This window comes from Lynx rufus, unplaced genomic scaffold (assembly GCF_022079265.1).
Source record: "Lynx rufus isolate CCGP_SWC_20201006 ecotype Redwood Valley unplaced genomic scaffold, mLynRuf1.p SCAF_8, whole genome shotgun sequence".
Lineage (NCBI taxonomy): Eukaryota > Metazoa > Chordata > Mammalia > Carnivora > Felidae > Lynx > Lynx rufus.
In genome coordinates, this window is record NW_025814896.1 from 67,159,961 (window position 1) to 67,186,526 (window position 26,566).

The window sequence follows — 26,566 nt, forward strand, 5'->3', positions numbered from 1 at the left end:
GTTGAATACCTACTGAATGCTGATAATATACAAAAGCATAATGATCTTTTGACTATTTGGGACATTGCCAGACATACATAAAATAGTTGATCGGTATCATAAGACACCCTGTAAATAATTACCAAACTGAGTGTTAATCCTGTGGATTCAAAGAGCATTATAATAAAAATAACTCAGGAGGTTAGTGGTTTGTGGATGTGCTGGTATTTTATTGAAAATGCCAAAGTTGAGGGGTATCTGGCTGGTTCAGTTGGTAGAACATGTGACTCTTGATCTCAGGGTTGTGAGTTCAGGCCCCACACTGGGCATGGAGACTGCTTAAAAAACAGACAAACAAAAAACAAGGAAATGCAGAAGTTGAGATGCTATGCTGACTTTCTGAAGTCAGGTTTACTGGGAAGAAGAGTGGGATTTAGTAACTTAAAATAAGAAATAGGAAGGATTAGATAATTGCAAGTAATTAAAGCGGTTTACAGTTTTTAATTTTAATTATTTGTGAATAAGTAATAACATGTATACGTTTCAAGATTCAAACAGAACAGAAGGTTACACAGTGCTAATTCTTCTCCTCTTGTCCCCCAGTTCCCTGGGATCTCTTTCTCAGGGCCTCTATGTTTGACAGCTCAAGGGACACATTTCTTACTGTACTGTATGTGAGTTGCCATCGTTGCCCTGGGAGCAATCAGTCTTAATCAGCTTTTGAGTATCATTTAATGGAGAGTCTTTCTATAAACAAGCAAAATTTTATGCTATTGTCTCTCATCTTTTAGTGTTTTGTTTTGTTTTTTTTTAGAAAAATTAGGTAATTTAACTCTCAAGCGCTAGGTCATTGGTTATATTTTTAACCTTGGTCTCCTGTGAACAGAGCAAGTGACACTTGTCCCCTTCGGGCTTAACAACTAGAGCACGTATGTATTAAGACTCTTCTGGGGGCGCCTGGGTGGCGCAGTCGGTTAAGCGTCCGACTTCAGCCAGGTCACGATCTCGCGGTCCGGGAGTTCGAGCCCCGCGTCAGGCTCTGGGCTGATGGCTCAGAGCCTGGAGCCTGTTTCCGATTCTGTGTCTCCCTCTCTCTCTGCCCCTCCCCCGTTCATGCTCTGTCTCTCTCTGTCCCAAAAATAAATAAACGTAGAAAAAAAAAAAAATTTATAAAAAAAAAAAAAAAAAGCCTCTTCTGAAACCTGAGATGTCATTTTTATATTATTTACCACAGTAACAAATTACTTTAGAAGATATGAAAATTAGATTTTTTTAGAGGATAAAGGTTTCTTCACAGCACATAGCAATAATTTCCAAAATCTGGTAGTCTATAAGGCTTATTAATTAGAAATAGGGTTTGCAAGGATGCCTTTATGAGCCAGAATATGATCTATTTTTCTGCACCTGTAAGGTGAGAAGAAATATTTTCTCCTTTTCATCTTGGTGAGAAATTTTTTGTTTGCCAGCAAGTATAAAAGCCCTTGGTTTTCAAGACCAAATGCTGAAATTCACAGATTAGGAGGAGAAAGTTATACTCCTTATACAGGTTCTTATTTGGACAGTCCCCTTGTTTTATCTCCCTTTCTCAGTTCTATCTGCTGCGATACCTCTGGCTTCCTAGTTTACACCTTCAGGGTTCTCAGGGCGAATTCATTACCCCCTTCTCTGAGCATGTAGGATTGATCTCTTCAGGGTAACAGTAAAATCAAGTTTTCTGTTTCTTACTGTCAACATTGTTATGGGATGATTCACAAAAGAGTAAGTAGTGGAAGTCTGTAAGTGAAGAGTTTATTTAATTTTCTTTTTTAAATACATTTTATTTTATTTTTTAATAAACTCTACCCCCAGCATGGGGCTTGAACTCATGACCCTGAGATCAAGAGTTGCATGATCTACTGATTGAGCCAACCAGGCGCCCCAAGAGTTCATTTTAGGGGCACCTGGGTGGCTCAGTTGGTTGAGCGTCTGACTGTGGCTCGGATTATGATCTCGGGGTTGTTGGGTTTGAGCTCTGCATTGGGCTCTGCAGAGCCTGGAGCCTGCTTTGGATTCTGTGTCTCCTTCTCTCCCTGCCCCTCCCCTGCTCATGTTCTGTCTCTCAAAAATAAATAAACGTTAAAAATTTTTTTTAATTTTGTTGCTGTTGGGTGAATTCTGTTAAGGAAGGAAAAGTTTTCATTTTTCTTTTTTCATTAGAGGAGAGGTAGGGACAGATGTGATAAGATCTGAGTTTGGTGCATACATCTTATCAAGGACAGTAGCGCAGTTGATAGGTTCAGGAATAATGATGAAAATGGGATTACTTTTAGGTTATTACCAAGCTCTTAGGAGAAGGAGGATGATAAGACTGGTATCTACTTTGTGTCTGGCACTTTGCTAAGCATCTGCTATTCATCAGCTCTGATGTGGTGGGATTGGTTTTAAAGCCAGGCTGGCCTGACTCCAGAGCCCTTGCACTTAATTGCTATACTGTATTTATTGCTTCTATCAATGGTATTTAATTTGATCCAAATTGGATTTTAACACCAGAAAGGAAGCATATTATTTTGGTTTTTATTTAAATTAAATCCATGGAATTGCTTTATATGTTGTCATGCTCATGTTTCCATTCACTAAAACCTACTTGCACAGAGACTACAAATGCTGCTTATTTTTAGCTAATGGCTTAAATACTTTTTATCTCCAGTGACAATGATAAGTTATTACCTTTTAGGAGTATCTAGGTGTTTCTTCTTTTTTGTACTTTATCTAACAAATTAGGAATTATAATAACTGCCATCTTTTGCCTTGTTGCTTCTGAGAGAGCAAGAAGGGTCATCCTACTGGAGTCATCTAAAAAAAATTGGCCAGGGATGCCTAGCTGGCTCAGTTGGTAGAGTGTTCAACTCTTGATCTCAGAGTAGTGAGTACTAGCCCCACATTGTGGACAGAATTTACTTAAAAAAAAACATAGAAGTGTATATATAGAAAAAATTCAGCCAGGATTCTCCTTGCCACATTTGCATAAACCTGCCTGATACAGTCCAGAAATACGGCCTCAATATGTGCCAGTAGTGTTTCCATCAGTATGTAAAGGATACTGGCTTCATTAAGTTGGGTTAAGTGAACTTCCTTGAGTGCGTCATCCAAGGTACCCATCTTACTGCAGATGTTCAGGATACCTACCCTAGTGCTAGCTAGCTCTTTGTATATAAATTAAAAATACTTGAATTAAAAAAAGAACTATTCATATTACTATTTTTTCCACTTGTTTTTTTTTTTTTTTTTTTTTAAGTTTATTTTGACAGAGAGAGGGCATGCATGTGTACAGGGGAAAGGCAGAGAGGAGAGAGAATCCTAAGCAGGCTCTGCACTGATAGTGCAGAGCCTGACCCGGGGCTTGATCTCAAGAACTGTGAGATCATGACCTGAGCCAAGATCAAAAGTTCGGATGCTTAACTGAGCCACCCAGGTGTCCCATCACTTGTTTTCTGATATGTCCCAGAGTCCTCACGTTTGCTCATATACTAGGACTGTTGTTCTTAATCTTCTAGGTTTTTGGTTTTTGTCTTTCCATAGATTCATATGAAGTCTTGGTAGTTTTCAAGTTAGAATTCTCTAAAGAACATTGAATACATGATAGTGAGCATATGAAATAGTTCACTCCTAAGAAATTGTTGATGGGGGAACCTGGGTGGCTCAGTCCGTTAAGTGTCTGACTCTTGGTTTCGGTTCACATCATGATCTCAAGGTTGGTGAATTCCAGGCCTGCATTGGGCTCCATACTGATGGTGCAGAGCCTGCTTGGGGTTCTCTCTCTCCCCCTCTTTACTCCTCCCCTGCTTGTGCTTTCTCTCTCTCTCAAATAAACTTAAAAAAAATTAAATTGCTGATGAAAAATTTTGTTTATATTAAATACGGTATTCTTACTGCCTTCTAATTTAAAATTGAATTACTTCTTTTTATATAAAATTTAGTATGATTAATGTAACAGTCTTATTAGAAACCTAAGTCTCTGAATAAAAGTATTGGTCCTGTAAATTTAGATAAGCCGAGGGGATGCTTAGGTGATAGTATATCATGCTTTTTGAGGCAGTGTACTCCTAAGGTCCCTAGACTTCTTTCCAGGTTATATTTTTGTGCCAGGGCAAACTAGTTAATAGTCCATATTTTGTGGAAACAGTGGTTTGGAGGTCATACAGTGAGTGTAGTTTCGTTATAACGGTGAAGCACTGCTCTAACCTCTAAGGAAGAGCTTACATTCCATTGCTTTCCCACCATTTTCTCTGCTTCTAAATCAGGTTTAGTGGCAAGGCTTTATTCTGCTCTGAGCTGATCTGCTCAGCCCTTTGAAGTTCATTTGCCTCCAATTCAGCCTGCACCACAAAGGCACTGCCTTTCCAGTGCTTTCAAAGGCACCATAGAATTTCTTGTGCTCCATTGGCCCTTTGTCATGCTGGCCTCTCTCCTTAGCTGTCTTTCTCAATTAAGAGTTGTTGGCTTTCATTGCTACTCAATTCTTACTTTTTTTCTTCCTCTGACCAGATTTATTAAACATATCAAAATTCTGTGTACAAAGTGACTTGGACCTCCTGCTTCAAAACATGATCCTTTCTTACTAATATCTTGATAAGTCAGTCCATTGAGTGTCAAAAAGCAGCTTAAAATTCTAAAATTAATAGAAAAGTGCCTAATGCACACCAAATAAATGGTCTAACTACTGGAACTTGAATAGTTCTACAAGATAATTAACGTAGGTAGAATCGAGCCTCTATGACAGTCTGCTGGAAAACTGACGTGAGATGTCAAGAGGCCATTTTGTGACTGCCACTGTGATCCTGTCCTGTTTTTGGATCATAATGTTCCCATTATCTGATTCTAGACGCACCACAGGAGTATCAGTGGGGTCTGAGGTTAGCTCGCTACTTGTTGGGCTAAAATAGATAGCACCCCAGCATGCTCATCTGATAGGGTCCCATGGCAGCCCAGATTAAGTCCTTGTGAACCTGTGCACAGGACTCCCAACAGTGGATGGATTCTTCACTGTTTCCTTGAAGTGCTGCTCCAAGGTCACTTCTATCCCATCCATGGTCCACCTGGCCCAGGGTCCTGTAGCATTTTGCGTTGTCCTCTGGCCCAGGCCTGGAGCATGTCTCCTCTTATTTTACTACATGACAAGTTACAGTGACCAACCCCCAATTTTTTACTTTCCTTGAAAGCCTTCAGCTGCCTTCTGCCTCTGAACAGATGATCTCCTCCTTAATCCTTGTAATCTCAAAATATATCTGTATTTTCAGTCTTTACTCCATGGCTCTTAAAAGAAGAGATAGTGCTTTTTCCTTTCCAAAGCCAACCTTTTCATTTTACCTCTGGACATAGTTTTTTCCTATTTCTTCTCTGCTTCAGTTTTCCAGTGCATCCTGTACTTTTCTTCCTTCAAGTCTCTGCTGTGGCCTCCCATCCCAAGTCGTCTCCCCCAAGTCTTAGCTCTGTAAATCCCAACTTTTCAAAATACAGGCAAATGAAATACCCCAAAGTGAAGTTTCCTAGCTCCCATAGGAATCCTTACTTACTTATCTGCATCACATTGCATTGCATTTTGTATCTCAGTTGTTGTTACTCAGCACTAACTGTAAGATGGAGCATGTCCTTCTCCACTAGATTGAATATTCCTTAAAAGCATTTCCTCTCTTTATGTCTTGCCATACTCTTTCTTTTTTAATCTTCTCAGGCCTACCAGAATATGCATCAGATGAGTGGCTCTCGCTGCATTTAACCATACCAAATTTGTTCTCAGCCATATAAATATGCTGTCGTGAAATTCTAGTCAACTATTTTTACAACGAAAGATCAGAAATGCTAGTTTTATTTTATTTTATTTTTTTTAAATTTTTTTTTTTCAACGTTTATTTATCTTTGGGACAGAGAGAGACAGAGCATGAACGGGGGAGGGGCAGAGAGAGAGGGAGACACAGAATCGGAAACAGGCTCCAGGCTCTGAGCCATCAGCCCAGAGCCCGACGCGGGGCTCGAACTCACGGACCGCGAGATCGTGACCTGGCTGAAGTCGGACACTTAACCGACTGTGCCACCCAGGCGCCCCAGAAATGCTAGTTTTAAAGAAAGGACAGAATGTCGATTTTAACATACGAAAACATTTCATGATTAATTTCATGATTTATTCTGTCCAAATTTTACCCTAAAAAATTGTCTTTATTCCAGTCAGTTTGCAAATTAATGTGTCAAATTGTGTACAGCTGAGTAATTTTATTGAGGATTGACAGGTATACTATGTTATGCCAACAGTAACTTTGGAGCTTCTAAAATTGTGATTCTCTAAGAGTGGCATTGTCATAGAAACAGTTAGCAGAGCAGTCCTTTTTAAAAACTTTATTAGCCAGAACATAAACTGACACTGTAATTATTTCTGAAATGGTGTACTGAACAGACTTGTGAAACTAGTAATTTATTGGGCTTTTAATGATACCTGGGCCAGAAACCGAGGGGGTGGTGTATATTGCCTTGTACTATATGTTTCAGAAGTGGTTTCATTCCTGTACTGTTCAACTTCTTAATATTCTTACTGAAATTTAATGTTCTTAAACTGTTATTTATTTTTTAAGGACACAAAGGTTGCTTTAAATATTTCTTTGGAGGAGGGGATACCACACTTATACTCAATGAAGAGAAACATTTTTACAGTCTAGAGGGTGGTCTGTCTTTCTTTCCCTTTCTTTCTTTCTTTCTTTCTTTCTTTCTTTCCTTTCTTTCCTTTCTTTCCTTTCTTTCCTTCTTTCTCTTTCTTTCTTCTTTCTTTCTTTCTTTCTTTCTTTCTTTCTTTCTTTCTTTCTTTCTTTCTTTTCTTCTGTCATACCATGAATTCATAGGGAATGGGTTCCAGCAGTTTAGGCTCTTTTCCATTAGTTCTTACAAACTTTTCTGTGTGCAGCAGGTTGGTGCTTCATTTGGACCCATGTATCTTTCTCTTGGCTTCCTTTTTTCCTCTGATCATTTTATTTCACAGGCTTCAGGAAGCTGAATGCTTAATATGCTCAATATGTACACTAGTTGTCTTGGCAAGAATCTTGCCCCTGTTTGTTTACAACATTGTTAACAGCATGCTGGATGACACTGGAGACTCTTCCAGTTTTGCCATGGTAACATTTGTGGGGCGTTCCTTTTTGAACAGTGCCATTCCCTTGATGTCTGCAGTGTCATTATCATCTCTTGTACATGTGCATGTATGTGGCTAAAGGACCATCTCTGTTTTCTAAAAGGCCTACAGAACATAGCAGGTGCCCCTCTTGCCCTTTGTGTTGGTCATTTTGGCAGATTACTGGAAGATGGTGGTATGGGCCAAAAGGTGGTGTTGATGACGTTAAGACCCATTCCCTGGTGAGTTTGAGAGGAAACAGTGATAAAATAGTTGGAATAAGGAAGAAGCATGGGAAAACTCTTTTTTTTTTTTATGTTGATTTTTGAGAGAGAGAGTGAGCAGGAGAGGGGCAGAGAGAGAGGGGGAGACACAGAATCTGAAGCAGGCTCCAGGCTCTAAATTGCCAGCACAGAGTCCTGATGCAGGGCTCGAACTCATGAACCGTGAGATCATGACCTGAGCCGAAGTCTGTCGCTTAACCGACTGAACCACCTAGGTGCCCCAGCATGGGAAGATTCTTAATCAGAAATATCTTCTCTGTGGATTCTTAACATTTACCTGAGAGTAGCCTAAGGATACGAGAGTCTTGGGAAAACAAAAGAAAAAGAAAGATGAAGGGTGGGTCAGCCAAGCATCAGGTTTCTTTTATCCTTTCCTCACCCTCTTAACACTGCTTTCCCTGCTTTATCATGAGAACTCAGAGATTTCTTGTGATTGTTAAAACTGAGGCTTTATCAAACTGTTGGTGCATAAGAAGCTCGTAGAAATTTCACAGCTGAGTCCCACCGCCAGGAATATTGTACTATCCACCTCTAAGTAACTTCCATGCTGGTGATCTTAGACCAGCCTTGGAGATGCTCAGTTAGAGCCAGAGGCTTAGGTAGGAAGGCCCATGTTTGTTTCATTGGATTATGGGACTTGACTGTGTTCAAATTCTGGTTTGTCTTTTAAATTTAGAGTACAACCATAGAAATCTTTTCTGGAGTAGTAAGTACTTACAGCCCCAGTGACTAGTACACAGTATAATACCGGCTTGGTAGCAGATTTTTCCCCCCACTAATTTGACATTTGCCAATTTGCCATAGCACGTATATCTGCTGCCAGCTGCCTAGATATTATCTTGGCATTCTATAGAGTTTCAGTTATTTTTCTGTTAATTTTCATCTTTTAAAAAGTGAACTTTTATTCAAGTTTAAACCAGTGGTTCTCAACCTGGGGCACTTTCCCCACAAGGGAACATGTGGCAGTGCCTGGAGACATTTTGGGTTGTCACTGGAGAGTGTAGTGTGTAGAACTCAGAGATGCTATTAAAGAGCTCAGAACCCTCTCACAACAAGGAATTGTCTAGCTTAAATGTCAGTATTGTTGAGGTTCAGAAATCTTGCTTTAAATATATGTGGTCATCATGTGATTACTGTGGGGGCAGCATAATTTTCCCCTCATATAATATGCTGGATGAGCATTTTGGTGATAGAGGAATTATAAATGCTGATGGAGAGTTAAGTAAATACTTAAGAAATTTAGAAAGCTAATTTGTTTCCTTTTTCTGTCCTTATGTAATTTGAGGGTTAATTTACTGCTCATATAGTTTACAAATATAAGGAAAATGGTTGCTCATTGATAGCCTTCTGCACCTAGGACCATCTGTTATGCCCATGGCTATTTTCCTTACCTTTTTTTGTAGGCTCCACATCGAATGTGGGGCTTGAATTCACCACCCTGATATCAAGAGTTGCATGTTCTACCGACTGAGCCAGGCAGGTGCCCCTTCTCTACCTTTGATTACTCAAATTTACCTTTTGGCTATACTGAAATATGTGTTGTTGCAATAACCTCTACAGCATAGTTTTTCAAACTGCACGTTGTGACCCAGTGGTGGGTTATGAAATTAGTGCATTGGGTGAAAACTACTATTTTTGACAAATTAAGTATAAGAGAAAAATGAGTCCATTACATATAGTAGGAGTAAGTATTATTTGTGAAACCTGTTTTATGTATTTATTTTTAATAGTTTATTTATTTTTGAGAGAGACAGAGACAGTGTGAGCGGGAGGGGGCAGAGAGAGAGAATCCCAATCAGGCTCCCTGCCATCAGTACAGAGCCTGATGTGGAGCTCTAACTTATGAAACTGTGAGATCATGACCTGAGCCAAGAGCCAAGCAAGAGTTGGACACTTAACCAACTGAGCCACCCAGGCATGCCTGTTTATTTATTTGTTTATTTTAATGTTTATTTATTTTTGAGAAAGAGAGGGAAGAGACAGCGCACGAGCAGAGGAGCAGAGACAGGGAGACAAAGAATCTGAAGCAGGGTCCATGCTCTGAGCTGTCAGCACGGAGCCCAGTGTGGGTCTCCAACTCTCAAACCATGAGATCATGACCTAAGCCAAAGTCAGACACTTAACTGACAGCCACCCAGGCATCCCAGACCTATTTTAATTATATATTGTAGGTAAGGAAAATTTCTTTTTTCCTACTACCCTCTAGGTTCTCTGGCAGAGACCCTATAAATTAGACTGACAAAAGACAGATTAACAAGAGAAAAACACACTGAAATTTATGCTTATACGCAGGAGCACTCAGATGAGTGACTCGGGGTTGATTAGAACTTGGGCATATATAGCATCTTAGCAAAAAGGAACAATAAATTTTCAAAGAGACTAGACAGAGGAGAAGAATTTTGAGTTCCTAAGGCGAAGTGATGGGAAACTAATGATAGATAAAGGCTAGTAAGTAAAATTTGGTGTGTGGATTCCTAGGTACCGTTTCCAGGCTGATAAGGATCTAAAGTTGTGGTTAACTTTTGTCCTTTCTGGTAAAGAGAGAAGAGAGGACATCTGTAAATTATGTCCTGCTTTTAGGCAAATGGGGAGAAGGCAGAGAGCTTTTCTTTCTGCTTCTTAATTGTCGTCAGCTCAAAATAGTCCTTAAGGACACTAAAGTAGCATGTTTTGAGGTGGCGTGTTATGCCTCCTACGATATCTATGCATGCATATGCTGGATCATGATGTAAAAACATTTCTTGCTGTGAGTTACAGGGAAGAAAATGGAAAGCCACGGATTACAATAAATTGCAAAAGTAATATGAGCTGCATGTTTTATAGTTCTTAGAACACACCAAGATTTTATTTATTGACTTGGGGAAGCAATAAACTTATTTGCTTTTTAATTAGAAATTTGGGGCTTTGTACTGTCAAAAGGTAATTTTAGAATGCATTCTGAAAATTTATAAGACCTTCTGATAGAATAAGTATTGGATTTGGCAACATTCTTGAATTGTAATTCTGTTTTATTGAAGATTATTGTTTACATGTTCACTGATGTGTCAGTAACAACGATATCCCAATAATGAAATTCTTCTGCTTAAAAAATGGCAATTCGATGAAAGGCAAATGAAATGGGTATGTGTTATATCTTATGATACTACTACTTAACTAAACATTAATTTGGTTATTAACTAATCAGAAACTGCTTACATTTTCTATTATGGAGCTTTCCATCCTAGGAAGTTTATGTTGCAGAATAGATTCAAGCTTCCTGTGTGGAATTTTTGAGTTAATTTAGTTGATTCTTATGTACGTAGTAGACAGATTTTAATTTTAAGCCAAAATATTTAACATTAATTCTAATGTAATTTATTTCAGACTAAATTTAGTGGAAGCTTTTGTAGAAGATGCAGAATTGAGGCAGAGTTTACAAGAGGATTTACTTCGTCGATTTCCAGATCTTAACCGACTTGCCAAGAAATTTCAAAGACAGGCAGCAAACTTACAAGATTGTTACCGACTCTATCAGGGTATAAATCAACTCCCTAATGTTATTCGGGCTCTGGAAAAATATGAAGGTAACAATGATTTTGTTATTATTTTCCTTCACTCTCAATATACTTAGCAAATGTACTGTCCTTACAAAGTTGGGTCTGGTAACTCACTTCAAGTTTTTCTAATAACAGGTTTGTATTGACCTGTAGCTATGTTGTAGAATTTTTGCTTTTTACAAGTGAATGTCAGAGTAAGTGGGTTTATTGGACTAGCAGGGCTCAGTTGCCATAGTAGAAGACTCAAGGGCCCAAAATGACATTGCTTTCAAATCTACAGTTTATTGAAGGAAAGGGGTGCAGTCTAGCAGCAGCACTAATGTAAGGATAATGTATTACAGCCAAAGTTTCACAGCAGGGGTCCAGGGAGGTCAGTTGTAGGCTCCTATTGTCCTTCCTTTTCAAAGGTCCTTGGTGAGGTGCACTTTTCTCTCACATTAGGAACCACCAATGTGTGCAGAACACCTTGGAGCTAGGGAGCTTAAAATGGAGTCTTGCTAGACTTTTTTTTTTTTTTTTTTTCAACGTTTATTTATTTTTGGGACAGAGAGAGACAGAGCATGAACGGGGGAGGGGCAGAGAGAGGGAGACACAGAATCGGAAACAGGCTCCAGGCTTTGAGCCATCAGCCCAGAGCCTGATGCGGGGCTCGAACTCACGGACTGCGAGATCGTGACCTGGCTGAAGTCGGACGCTTAACCGACTGCGCCACCCAGGTGCCCCTAGACTTTTTTTTTAAGTTTATTTATTCTGAGAGAGAGAGAGAGAGAGAGAGAGAGAGAGAGAGAGTACAAGTGGGGGAGGGGCGGAGAGAGAGGGAGAGAGAGAGAGAGTACAAATGGGGGAGGGGCGGAGAGAGAGGGAGAATCTCAAGCAGACTCCGCACTGTCAGTGCAGAGCCATATGTGGGGCTCAAACTCATGAAACTGAGATCATGACCTGAGCTGAAACCAAGAGCCAGGTTGCCTCTTGCTGGACTTTTCATATATTTTCCTGATCTTGTGGGCATTTTCCTGTTCTATAACTAGCCTGTATAGCAGAACCTTCCAGTGCAAGGAGGCCTCATTGAGACTCTTACAAATCATCAATCAAAAACAGTGCTGACAAGCTGAACAAACAATCTTGAATTTCCTCAGATCTATGATTACAGAACAACAGGATATGTTTGATGCCTTGACCAGGGAACATTGCCATAAAGGAACTTTAAGAAAACCGTTCAGGCTAATTCCAGGCTTGCTGGAGTGAACCTTTCCAGCATACCTATAAAATCAAGTTAAGACAAAAAGTTTTGATGATCTCTAACAGTTGATGTCACAGTGAAGTTACCAGAATGAAGTGAGCAAAGTTTTACATACTGATATAGTATGGATAAAATCAGTTTGCTCTTACAAGTGTAGTTTTTAACTTTTAAGTGAATCCTAAATTTCTACAACAGTTCAGTGATTATGAAGTTATATGTCTCATACATAAAGCATTTTAAATTTTAGAGTTAAAAATCACCATCCCTTAGAACTGTTAAACCATTCAGTATTATGAGAAAGCTTTTTCTGCAGACAGACTTGAAAAATTCAACTCTATGATGACAAGCTATAAAATAAGCATAGATTTAATTTAAATTTCATGATGACCTTTTCCCTTAAAGTGTCGAAGATACCTAAGTGCTGCTTATTTTAAAGTACCACTGTGGAAGAAGTATTCCCACTCAAGCCAAGGCTCCTCCGCAGACTGATGAGACTTAAATGCCCTTGCATTTTGTTCCACTAACGTGGAATTAAAGGAAATGGGTCTTTATCTTTCCTGTTTCTGCATTCCTTTAGTGTGGCTTAGGCAGCCATTTACCTTCCCTGTGCTTCAGTTTCCTCGTCCATTAAAAGAATATCTTTTATAGTGCTGTGCTTTTCTGATTCCATATCCTCTGGCCCCATTCCAATAGGATCCATTGGAAGCACAAGGGGATTGACCAGTATTAGGGCTATGATAATCAGATTATCATGGGGGTAGGCTCTGTAAACAGTTAATTCACTCTTAACCACTTATAGCTATTTTGAACCTTACATCTTTTCCTTCCCATAGTAAAAAAAAAATAAAAATAAAAAAAATCCTTATTCCTGTACTCTTCTTGTACCTACACCTCTTTTTTGCTTTCCATTCCTAGTCAAGATTCTGAAAGCCTACATTTCCATCTTCCATTTGCTCAGCTGCCTTTCAGCCCTGACCACAGCACTGAAATGGCATTTGCTAAGTTACTTACTATTGCTAAATCCAGCCAGCACAGTCCAGTCCTTATCACACCAGCTTTAAATGCTGAGTTTGACAATATTTTTCCTTCTAGTTTTATTGAGGTATAACTGACATATAACACTTTATAGGCTTAGGTGTGCAACATGATTTGATATACGTACGTATTGGAAAGTAGTTACCACAGTAAGTTTAGTTAATATCTGTCACCTCACATAGTTACAATTCTTTTCTTGCAATGAGAACTTTTAAGATCTAATCTCTTAGCAGCTTTCAAATATACAGTGCAGTATTTTTAACTGTAAGTCACCATGATGTACTTACATCTCCAGAACTTAAATCTTACAGCTGGAAGTTTGTACCTTTAGACCCCCTTCCCCCTTTTCCCCACCCCAGCTGCTGGCAACCACCATTCTTTTCTTTTCTTTTCTTTTCTTTTCTTTTCTTTTCTTTTCTTTTCTTTTCTTTTCTTTTCTTTTCTTTTCTCTTTTCTTTTCTTTTCTTTTCTTTTTTCTTTTCCTTTCTTTCTTTCTTTCTTTCTTTCTTTCTTTCTTTCTTTCTTTCTCTTTCTTTCATTTTTATTATTTATTTATTTTTGAAGGAGAGAAAGAGTGTGAACAGTGAAGGGGCAGAGAGAGAGGGAGACACAGAATCTGAAGTAGGCTCCAGGCTCTGAGCTGTCAGCACAGAGCCTGACACAGGGCTCAAACCCACGAGCTGTGAGATCATGACCTGAGCCGAAGTTGGACGCTTAACTGATTGAGACACCCAGGCACTTCCTTTCTTTCTTTCATTTTTAAATGTTTATTTTTGAGAGAGAGCACACACGAGTGGGGGAGGGGCAGAAAGTGGGGGCGGACAGAGGATCTGTCTGATGCAGAGCTTGAACTCATGAACCGTGAGATCATAACCTGAGCTGAAGTCGGATGCTTAACTGACCAAGCCACTTAGATGCCCCTCTTTTTTTCTTTTCTAAGTTTATTTTGAGAGAGAATGGGGGGGAGGGGCAGAGAGAGAGGGAGAAAGAGAATCCCAAGCAGGTTCTGTGTTGTTAGTGCAGAGCCCAACACAGGGCTTGATCTCACAAACAAGAGATCATGACCTAAGCTGCAACCAAGAGTCAGATGCCCACTATTTTCTGTTTCTGAGTTCAGTTTTAATTAGATTCCACATATAAGTTAGATCATACAGTATTTGACTTTCTCTGTCTGACTTACTTCACTTAGCAGAGTGCCCACCATGTTATCACAAGTGGCAGGATTTCTTTTATTTTTTAAAAAAATTTAAAACATTTTAAAAGTATTTTTATTTACTTTGAGAGAGTGCAGGTGAGCAGGGTAGGGCAGAGAGAGAAGGGGAGAGAGAGAATCCCAAGCAGGCTCTGTCAGCATGGAGCCCAGTATGGGGCTCGAACTCATGAACTGTGAGATCATGACCTGAGCTGAAATCAAGAGTCGGTCGCTTAACCAACTGAGCCACCCAGGCCCCCCAGTATTTCCTTTTTTTTTAATGGCTGAGTAATATTCCATTGTATATATACACCACATTTTCTTTATCCATTAAAAAATTATTTTTAACGTTTATCCATTTTTGAGAGAGAGAACTTGAGTGGGGGAGGGGCAGAGAGAGAGGGAGACACAGAATTTGAAGCAGACTCTAAGGCTCTGAGCTGTCAGCACAGAGCCTGACCCGGGGCTAGAACTCACACACGGTGAGATCATGACCTGAGCTGGTCAGATGCTTAACCGACTGAGCCACACAGGTGCCCCATTCTTTATCCGTTTATCCATCAGTAGACCCTTAGATTATTTCTGTATCTTGTTAGTTGTAAGTCTACTGCAGTGAACAAGGAAGTGCAGATATCTCTTTCAGATAATGATTTTGTTACTTTTGGATATATACGCAGCAGTAGAATTGCTGGGTCCTTCTATGTTTTGCCTTTCCCTTAAGACTCCTCCTACCCCAGTTCGGTGTTTGGCACTTTTTTCGTTCAATACCAGGAACTTTAAAGCTGGGAGTTTTGAATGAATTCTTAGAAGTGTCTTGACATTTCATACAAGATTTTGTGTATGTGTCTTTTCTGGGAAGAGATCTGTAATTTTCATCAGCTATTCAAAAGCATATATAAACTACTCCTCCCCCTCCAAGAGAAAGGGTAAGAAATACTCTTGTGCCCATTCTTTGGTGAATCTTTTCCATTGCCTGGGATAAGCACAGAAGTTAGGAATTGGTCTTGAGAGTAGCTTGGCTCTCTTCCTCCTGCATATATGGGGCTTCATGTACTCAAGGAGAGTTTTGCAACAGGTCAGTAATTTCCAACTTTTTGGGGGCTACACTTAAGTTATATAGACCTTTGAGAGATCGTAACATTATCTAAATCAAATGCTTCACATTATCCACTTTGGCAACTGATGTCTGCTTTAAAGTATTTAAGTCACCTAGCCTAGAGAATATTAGGAGAGGAAGACTGTTCCAGATATTGTGGTACCAAGGGCCACGTTCTTTTCTTTCTATAACATGGAATATTGGATACTCCAGGTGTGCCCTAGTCATTAGGCACCTAACTAATCTGAGTTTTCTCTAAAAAAACCCCCAACAGAATGGAGGTGCCTGGTTGGGTCAGTCGGTGGAGCATGCAACTATTGATCTTGGGGTTATGGTTTGAGCCCATTGTTGGGTATAGAGATTGCTTAAAAATAAAATCTTACAAAACAAAATAACAGAATGACATTTTGATGAGTTGAACATAGCTCCTAGTTTACTGATTTCATGGAGAGAGCCAAAACTGAGGCCAACTTATGAGGAAAATGAACCAAATTCACTATTTTTAAAAGCAGAATCATGACTTAAAAAAATTTTTTAAGTATGTGAGTATATTGCTAGAAATTGAGTATGTTCTCCTATCACCTTGTGATGTTTTTGTTTTTGATTAAGTGTAGGTTTAAAGTTATATTGGGGCGCCTGGGTGGCGCAGTCGGTTAAGCGTCTGACTTCGGCCAGGTCACGATCTTGCGGTCCGTGAGTTCGAGCCCCGCGTCGGGCTCTGGGCTGATGGCTCAGAGCCTGGAGCCTGTTTCCGTTTCTGTGTCTCCCTCTCTCTCTGCCCCTCCCCTGTTCATGCTCTGTCTCTCTCTGTCCCAAAAATAAATAAAAAAACGTTGAAAAAAAATTTTTTTAAGTTATATTAATGTTATTCCTAAAAAAAAAAATAAAAGTAACTTCTGAGACAGCAGAGGGCAGCAACAGTCTACAAAGCTGACTTGGGTTGAGTGATAGAAGCTCTACTCTAAATCATCTTTCTCCTGTAAGAAATAGTTATTTGAAAAATATACTTGGGGGGCGCCTGGGTGGCGCAGTTGGTTAAGCGTCCAACTTCAGCCAGGTCACGATCTCGCGGTCTGTGAGTTCGAGCCCTGCGTCGGGCTCTGGGCTGATGGCTCAGAGCCTGGAGCCTGTTTCCGATTCTGTGTCTCCCTCTCTCTCTGCCCCTCCCCCGTTCATGCTCTGTCTCTCTCTGTCCCAAAAATAAATAAAAAAAAAAACGAAAAAAAAAAAAAAGAAAAATATACTTGGCTTCCCTTCTTCCTTGTATCTTGTTTTTTTTTTTTTTTAACGTTTAAGTTTTGAGAGAAATGGAGAGGGAGAGACAGAGCATGGTCAGGGGAGGGGCAGAGAGAGAGAGAAGAGAGGGAGACAAAGAATCTGAAACAGGCTCCAGGCTCTGAGCTGTTAGCATAGAGCCTAACATGGGGCTTGAACTCACAAACCATGAGATCATGACCTGAGCCAACGTCAGACAGTTAACTAGCTGAGCCACCCATGTGCCCCCTTGTATCTTTTAAAATTAAAAAGTTGAGGCAAAATCTAAATAATATTGTGCATTTAGGGCAATTTTCTGATAGTGCTTAAAGCAGCTCCTATAAGTATCCAGATGATTTTATTGATAAATTTTATTGTAACAGCACTCATGCTGAGGTGCATAACTTTTCCCTCTTCCTGTATCCAATTAATCATCTGTTTCTGTTTAATATACTTCTTAAAATTTTCACATTTGCTATTTTTCCTCCCCTGCTCTGTGCATCCTCCTCAATGAAACCATAGTTATCTTTTCTAGCTCATCTTATTTGATCATGTCATTTCTTCCCCTTCAGAACACGTTAATTGCTTCCTGTAACCTATAGGAAGAAGTCCTCTGGTCTGCCTTTTAACAGCAAGTAATTCTATACTGACAGATTACTTTTCCAAGAAGGTAGTACTCATTTATAGTTCCAGTCACAGGATTTAGAAGAAAACTTCTTTGCATCCTCACCAACACTGTTTGCTTTCTGTTATGGTGATTAGTTAGTGTATTTTAGTGGTTAGTATATTTTGTTGCAAATGTTTAGTGGGATCTGGGTGGAAGTAATTTGATGGAGGGACAGAAATACAAGGGTAATATGACTCTTAGCCCAAGAATAGATACCAAAAGATTAAATGAGAAAATTGCTATAATAAGTGATGGGTCAGAGAAAGGAAAAATAATCTTATGAAGTTGGGACTGTAAAGGAAAACTCAGTTTTTCTCCTGTGAGTCGTTTTCCTATATCTCTCCTTTGCTCTCATACAGAACACTGCACTTCTAGTCACCAGGTGTTTGGAACTTTTCCCTCCACACCAAACAATTTTTTGTGACACCAGCTGGGTGTCCTACAGTGTAACTCAGCTCTGATATTGTCTCCCTGGAAATAACACCAGATTCCAAGGTTAAGGGTATAGTCCCACAAGACACCAGACCAACTGACTATAGATTGAAGATTCCTGTGATAACCTCCTTGGATTTTTTTTTTTTTAATGTTCATTTATTTTTGAGAGAGTGAGTACGAGTGTGCAAGGGGCAGAGAGAGGGAGACAGAGGACCCAAAGTAGGCTCCCCCTGACAGAGGGAGCCTGGTGTAGGGCTTGAACTCATGAACTGTGAGATCATGACCTGGGCCAAAGTCAGACACTTAACCGACCGAGCCACCCAGGGGCTCCTGATTTGCTAGAGCAGCTCACAGAAATCAGGGAACCATATTTACCAGTTTCATTAGAGGATACAGATGAACATCTAGAGCTTCTAGTCATGGTTTGGTCTGTCTGGTAACCAGCCCTCATCCAGGAGCCCACCTTTATTTTTATTTTTATTTTTATTTTTATTTATTTTTTTTTTAAGTAAACTTTACCCCAATGTGAGGCTCAAACTCATGACCCTGATAGGTGCCCCTAGAGTCACCCTTTTAGAACAAGAGATGCTCCTAGTGCTCTTAACACTTAGGAAATTATGGGGGCTCCTGGGTGATTCCATTGGTTAAGTGTCTGACTCTTGATTTTGCCCCATATGATGATCTCATGGTTTGTGAGTTCGAGCCCCAAATGAGATTCTCTGTCTCCCTCCTCTCTGCCCTGTGATCACCTGCTCTCCTTCTCTCTCAAAAATAAACAAATATTAAAAAAAAACACTTAGGAAATTACAAGGTTTATAGGAGCTCTGTGCCAGGAACTGGGGGCAGAGACCAATAGGTTTCTTTTGATCTCACAGGGACTAGCACAAGTATAAAATGATACTCATAAATAATCCATGAAATCAGAAGAAAAAGTCAATATAGAAAAGTACTATTTTGTCAAAATGACAGTAGTCATAAACGAGAATGAGGATGGTGTCAGAGAAGGTATTACTTGCATGTGGGGGGACTGAGACAGGTGGCTGTGCTTAAACAAAAGGGATGACGTGGCTGGAGAAGCTGACAAGAGAAGATGAGTGAAGGAAGGGGGTGGGGCATGAGGAAGGATGAGAGGCCCGTACTGTAGAGTGCTGACCAGTGCTGATGGCAGTGAAAGAAGAGCGGGAATGGCCATGTGCCAGAGGTCGTCATTCAGAGCTATCTGATTACTTAGACATTTTACCATGATTCACCTGCGCTTGGCTTTTTTGTTTAATTTGGTAATTTATTGGCTCCAGCCTTATATTTGTGTGAATACTTAAACTTTCATTAGCAGTATCTTACTAGTATTTATTCCACTTACCTGGGCTTTTAAATCTATTTCATAAATCTATTAAAGGGATCAGATAAAGTTTAATTATGCTTAATAAAACTTCTAGTTTAGAATTGATAATACAAAGAATTTGTGTGCAATTAGTCAAGGAAATGTAGGCATAGAATAAATTGTTTAAATCTTTGTTAATTAAAACTCAGGTCTTTTTATTACCATTTACCAAAATATTTAATAGAATAGGCTAACTTCATAATTAATATAGATTTTAGGTTGAGTTTCTCAGTCATGGACTATTTGAACAGTCTGATTTAGCTGACCTGTGACTAGGGCCAGGCATGGATCTGAGGATAGTGTCACAAGGGCATGTGTAAGGAGGTACCTCCTATGTGCTGTCCAGAACTGTACTGTAGTTTGTTTTGATTTTTAGTGTTATTTGCTCATTTAACTTGAGATTAGTCTTTCTTTATTTCACTTAAAATTTTTTTGAGTACAGTTGACACAATGTTACATGAGTTTCAGGTATACAGCATAGTAATTCAACAACTCTGTATGTTATGCTATACTCAAAAGTGTAGCTGCCGCCTGTCATTGTAAATACTATTATAATACCATCGACTATATTCCGTATGCTGTACATTTCATCCCTGTGACTTATACATTCCATAACTGGAAGCCTGTATCTCCTAATCCCCTTCACCCATTTTACCCATTTCTCTACCCCTTACCCTTCTGGCAGCTATCAGTTTTCTGTATTTATGTGTCTGTTTCTCCTTTTTGCTTATTTGTTTGTTTTGTTTTTTAGATCCCAAATATAAGTGAAATCATAAAACACTTGTCTTTCTCAGTCTGACTTATTTCACTTAACATGATACCCTCTAGATCCATCCATGTTGTCACAAATGGCAAGATCTCATCCCTTTTTTTTTTTTTACGACTGATACTCCAGTGTTTGTGTGTGTGTGTGTGTGTGTGTATTTGTGTGTGTGTGTACGTCATACCACATCTTCATTCATTCATCTATCAGTGGACACTTAACATTGCTTCCATATCTTGGCTATTGTAAATAATGCTGTACGGGTGCCTGGGTTGCTCAAGTCGGTTGAGTGGCCTTCAGCTCACGTCATGATCTCAAATTTGTGCGTTCAGGCCCTGCATCAGGCTCGGTGCTGACAGCTGGGAGCCAGGACCCTGCTTCAGGGTCTCCTGTATCTCCTTTTCTCTTTTTCTCTGCCCCTCCCCTGCTGTGTGCTTGCTCGCTCTCTCTCTCTCTCTCTCTCTCTCAAAAATAAATAAATAAAACTTAAAATAATGTTGCAGTAAACATAGGGATGGGTATATCTTTTCAAATTAGTGTTTTCGTTTTCTTTGGGTAAAAAATGACCAGTAGTGGAATTACTGAACCATACAATATTTGTTTTTAATTTTTTAAGGAACCTCCATACTGTTTTCCACAGTGGCTGCACCAGTTTGCATTCCCACCGATAATGCATGAAGATTCCTTTTTCTCCATATCCTTGCCAACATTTATTTTTTATCTTTTTTATTCTAGCTATTCAGCAGGTGTAAGGTGATTTCTCATTGTGGTTTTGATTTGTATTTCCCTGATGATTAATAATGTTGAGTATCATTTCATGTGTCTCTTGACCATCTGTCTCCTTTGGAAAAATGTCTATTCAGATCCTCTGACCAGTTTAATCTGATTGTTTATTTGGTCTTGAGTTGTGTAAGTTCTTTATATATTTTGGATATTATTCCCTTAACGAATATATCATTTGCAAATATTTTGTCTCATTCGGTAGGTTGCCATTTTGTTTTGTTGATGGTTTTCTTCACTGCAAAAGCTTTTTATTTTGGTGTAGTCCTAATAGTTGATTTTTGCTTTTGTTTTCCTTGTCTTAGGAGACATATCTAGGAAAAAGTTGCTACGGCCAGTGTCACAAATTACTGCCTACGTTTTCTTCTAGGAATTTTCTTATTTCATGTCTCACAGTTAGGTCTTTAATCCATTTTGAGTTTATTTTTGTGTATGGTGTCAGCAACTCCAAGAAATTAAGATCTTTTGGTGGCTGGCAGCAAATCTAGTGTTCCTACAGAAATTTAATTTAATGATGTAATTTCTTAAATATTTCACATTTTGATGTACTTACGAAGCTAACAGTTATTTCTTTGTGTCATCTCTGGTATCCTTGCTAGATGAGTGTTGTGTGTATCAAAACTAATGACCAGGGGCACCTAGGTGTCTCAGTTGGTTAAGTGTCTGACTCTTGTTTTTGGCTCAGGTCGTAATCTTGTGGTTTGTGAGTTTGAGCCCCTTGTGGGGTTCTGTGCTGTCAGTGCAGAGCCTGCTTGGGATTCTCTCTCTGCCTCTTTCTGCCCCTCCCTTGCTCACTCAGTCTAAATAAATAAATCAATAACCAACCAGTGATTGATTGCCTTATCAGGCCCTTGCTTCCTTCCTTCAGTAAGTCATTCAACAGATGATTAATTTGTGCCAGGCCTTATCCTAGGAGGTACAATAGTAGATATGGCAGATAAGATCCCTGTTCTTATGGAGGGTCAGTAATAGTGGAAGATTAGAGGGAGATAGACAATAAATCAATGAGCAAGAATTTAAATAGTAACAATACAATAAAGAAAGCATAATATATTGATAGGATAGAGTGACTTGGCTGGGGCCAGGGGAAACACTAGGTCTTTTGGTCAAGGATAACCTCTCGAATTGCTTCTAAGGTGGAACTTGTATGATGAGAAGTTGCCAGCTGGTAAGATATAGGGGGAGGCTAGTGGGACCAGCCAGTACAAGTGTCTAAGGCTTGAATTGTTGACGGAGTGAAGGAGGGCTAGAGTGGTCAAGCATAGAGATAGAGAATAAGGGCCATGTTAGGAGTAGATGCCAGAGAGGTAAGATCTAGCTGAGGTTTTTAATTTTTTTGTGCTGTGGACCCTAAATAAAGCCTATGAACCCTTCTTCAGAATAATGTTTTTAAATGCATTAAATGAAACACATAGAGTTGCAAAAGAAACCCAGTTATATTGAAATATTGTCATCCAAATATAAAACAAAAATTTTTAACTTTAATTTGAGAGCTAGAGTAAGAGAGAGAGCATGCACTAGTGAGGAGGGGGCAGAGAGGGAGGGAGAGAATCCCAAGCAGGCTGTGTGCTATCGGTGCAGAGCCAAATGCAGGGCTTAATCCATGAGATAATGACCCAAGCCAAAATCAAGAGTCAGTTGCTTAACCAGCTGAGCCACCTAGGCACCCCTAAAACAAATTCCTGACAAAGAAATAAGTCCTTTTTATTAATGCGTTAAATAACATGATTGGAGTGAAGTTCTAATAACATCTTTAATGGTGGTTTATTGCCTACATTAGTAATGAAAGTTAATGCCAGATACCAGTTAGAGGTTAGGGAAAATAAAGGTGGAATTTATTTCTTTTCTATGTTTATGTAGTATTTTATTTCAAGGGTCTGTAGTCCTTGTGTTAAGACCTTAGAATATTGTATAGGGCTTTCTAGACTGTGGTAACTAGTGAAAAATGGAGTTTAAAAAAAAACCAATTGATGCCCATCACTAGATGAATGGATAAATAAAATGTGCTATTTTTATGTAATGGAATATATTTGTCAATAAAAAGGAATGAAGTACTGATGCATGGTGCAGCATGGATGAACCTTGAAAACTAACTGAAAAAAAGGCAGTCACAATATCATATCCATTTATGTGAAATAGCCAGAATAGGCAAATCTATATACCAAAAGTGGATTGCCTGGACTTGGAGGAGTGGCAGGAGGTTGGAGGGGAACTGAAAGTTACTGCTAATGGGTATGGGTTCCCAGTGTTTTGGAGGGCAGTGACAGAGTTCAAAAATCAATTGGCAGTGGTCCCACAAATCTGTGAATAAATAAAAACCATTGATTGTACCCTTTAAGATGGAGAATTGCTTGCTATGTGAATTATAGCTTAGTAAATTTAATTAATTTAATTAAAACATAACCAATTGGGGGGAAAAAAAACTCAGTTGGAAATCAGTGCCTGGGGCTTAGTACAAAATATAGGTAGGGGAAAGAATTCAAGATGTTAGTGAAAGTTTGCAGGATAGGGAGCCAGTGAGCTCAGAAGGGGCCTATTGACTCTGAGAAGAGCTGCAGTAAGGTGGGCCTATATGCTTGAGGGACTAGAGGACATGTTGAGGATGACAGGTTCTGAAGTTTATACAGATATTTCTGTAATAATACCACATGTTTATTCTTGGCATATTTTATTTCAAAGTCGTATTAGAAAACATAACAGAACTTATAGAAAAAATAGAGTTAAGGTGGACCTCAAAATACATGAAAAAATTTTAATATTACTAATTGGGCATCTGGGTGGCTCAGTTGGTTAAGCGTCCAACTCTTGAATTGGGCTCAGGTCATGACCTTGCGGTTCATGGGATCGAGCCCCGCATCAGGCTCTGCAGTGACAGCATAGAGCCTGTTTGTCATTCTCCCTCTCCCTGTCTCTGCCCCTCCCCTATTTGTGCACATGCATGCTTTCAAATAAATAAACATAAAAAAATTGTTAACAGAAGCAGTAGTAAACTTTAATAAAACAGTTGCCTACAGAAGTCTCCATTGCATTTGTACCCAGCAGCAGCATCATGTGACTCTTTGCAGCCTTAAAGTCTAGGGTTCTTGTTACCTCCTTTGAGATGCCCTGTGAGGGCATTTGCTTCTAATAAAGGTCATTTTCACAAAAGTTAAAAATCTGAACCAGGGTAAAGAATTAATAAAAATTCTAGTAAACACCAGCAGATGTTTTTGTGCTTCTCATGTATTCTCTGCTTTTCCGTGTATCTTAGCATAATGACAAGTACACTGGCCATTAAGCCAGCTACTCTGAGGTCTTCATAGGTTGCTAAGTTTACTCTTCCATTGTGTGACGCTTGCCTTGATCACTTCAAAACATTAATGGGATGGGAAAAAGATCATTTGTGAACCAGTGCCACCTCCACACTTTGCTTCCATCATTCCCCTATTTACCAATAGCATATGAGCTAATTCAGAATAAAGAACCAGGCGTTGAAGCACAACAGACATTATGTGGGCAAAGTGTTGGTTATAGACTGTCTAAATAATGTTTCACACATAGGTACTATTTTCTAAATGTGTGTAGATGCTGTTGTGATTAATAAAACATGAATTCTTAAAACAATTTTGCTGACTTCATAGTAGCTTTTCATCATTTTCTCAATCAAGAGCTACTGATATTTCTAGAAAAGGTTGAAGCAAAATGCAGTATGCTAGAGATCACTTGCAGAATTCTTGTAAAAGAATTTATTGGAGATCAGAAAAAAAAAAAATCCTTGCAAGGTAACCAATTATAATACATGGTAACTATAGCTGGGCTTCTGTTAAGTGTCAAGCATTATGTTAAGTGTTGTAGCCTTGTATCATTTATTCCTCTTCTGGGTAGCTATTGTCATTACTCCTATCATAATAGATAAGGGAAAGGGGCTCAGAGAACATGCTGTAGATCACAGAGCCAGGAGATAACAGAGTTGGGACTGGCACCCAGGTCTGTACTCAGGCCTTTCTTTCACACTATACACTTTGTTGCTTCACTTACTCCTGTAATTCCCCAGCATGTGCTCTTAAATAGCATCAAGTAAAGTGCCAGTGTAAATACTTGACCTGATTTAACCTCTGTTAATTGGAACACTGTATTATTAATGGAAATTAGGGATATAAGGTAAGTTAGAGACATTTTAATGACTTTGACTTTGGGTTATTAAATCTACGAAGAAATGCAATTCATTTAGTTGTAATTAATGTCATGTTTCTGCATCTCTAGTGCTCTTGATGAAGGAGATTACAGACAGGTAGGGAAGGTAGTGTTTTATTAGTAGGAAGCTTAGAGAGCCAGATCATTTCCCTTTCTATAAAATAAATACTTAACACATTTGACTTAAATTTGACTTAAATTTACAGAAGTAAATAGTAACTTTGGAGACCCGCTGCACTATTTGCGCTTTTTGGATCAAATGCTGTTTGTTATCTTAGACGAATTTTTAAAACTGGGACCATTTTGGGGCGCCTGGGTGGCTCATTCGGTTAGCCATCTGACTTCAGCTCGGGTCGTGATTTCGTGGTTCGTGGGTTCTAGCCCTGTGTTGGGCTCTGCTGACAGCTTAGCCTAGAGCCTGCTTTGCCTTCTGTGTCTCCCTCTCTCTTTTTCTCAAAAATAAATAAACATTAAAAAAATTTTTAGATAAGAACATTTTATTATTTTTTGCTTTCTTTTAGGAAAACACCAGAGATTACTCTTGGCAGTTTTTGTGACTCCTCTTATTGATCTTCGTTCTGATTTCTCCAAGTTTCAGGAAATGATAGAAACAACATTAGATATGGATCAGGTATGTAATGTACTCTTTTTTTTTTTTTTTTAATGTTTGTTTCTTTTTGAAGGAAAGAGACAGATTGTGAGCGGGTGAGGGGCAGAGAGAGAGAGGGAGACACAGAATCCAAAGCAAGCTCCAGGCTCTGAGCTGTCACCACAGAGCCTGATGCAGGGCTCGAAACTCACAAGCTGTGAGATCATGACCTGAGCCGAAGTCGGATGCTTACCGACTGAGCCACCCAGGTGCCCTTGTAAGGCACCTTTGAGACAGTGGATGTAAGATTAAGTGATGAGGAAAGTTTGTTTTTGTTTTTGTTTTTTTTAAGAATTGTTTTAGTGGACGAAGAAAGATTAACAGAGGCAATGAATATTGGGCACAACTGGCTTTGTTAAAGGAAATCTCACAAATAAAAGATTTCACATATGCAATCTAAATTTTGCTTTAATTTCAAGAGAGAAGGGAGATAGTCTCTGGAAAAGAGAAGAGGATAAATGTAGATGTGGAACATAAGAGAAGGCAACTTCTCTTTTGTTTATTTTCCATGTAGGAAAGTCTTTGGGAGAAGAGGTTAGATTATACGTGTGTCTCCTAAGTAGCTGTTGATATAACTAAAAAGTTAACTGTAGTTTAAATACTGTTTAGTTCCAAATTTCTAATTAGTTGAGGAGAGCTTTTAGATTATAAGTGACCTGTACCTCGGGTCTTTAACAATGTTAAATAGTAATTTATATATATAAATATAAAATAGGAATAGTTTTTGAAGTAGTTGAAGATACCTTTTATGAAAATGAATTTGAAAGCAAAATTTATGAAATGGTAATTTTTACTGTTAAAAGTTTATTTATAGAACAAATTTATTATGGGGCCACTGAATGTAGTGTTTTCCAATTTTGTGATATTAAAAATAATATTTAAGATATTTTCTACACTAAATTTCTTGTCAAAAATGATCATGCAGGGAATATGTGCTCTGATATTATTCATATTAAGGTAACAGTTCGGT

The 26,566-nt window shown here is 39.0% G+C and overlaps 1 protein-coding gene and 1 pseudogene across 1 annotated transcript in view; one reads left to right on the forward strand and one right to left on the reverse strand.

The window, feature by feature from the left end:
- MSH2 (mutS homolog 2) overlaps positions 1-26,566 on the forward strand; it is an 81,894-nt gene that overhangs the window by 22,917 nt on the left and 32,411 nt on the right. The window contains exons 7-8 of the mRNA XM_047069365.1: positions 10,759-10,958; positions 25,469-25,578. Of these exons, the coding sequence (XP_046925321.1) occupies positions 10,759-10,958; positions 25,469-25,578 (310 nt within the window). The remainder of the gene's footprint in view (positions 1-10,758; positions 10,959-25,468; positions 25,579-26,566) is intronic.
- LOC124503197 (ragulator complex protein LAMTOR5-like) lies at positions 4,730-5,047 on the reverse strand (annotated as a pseudogene).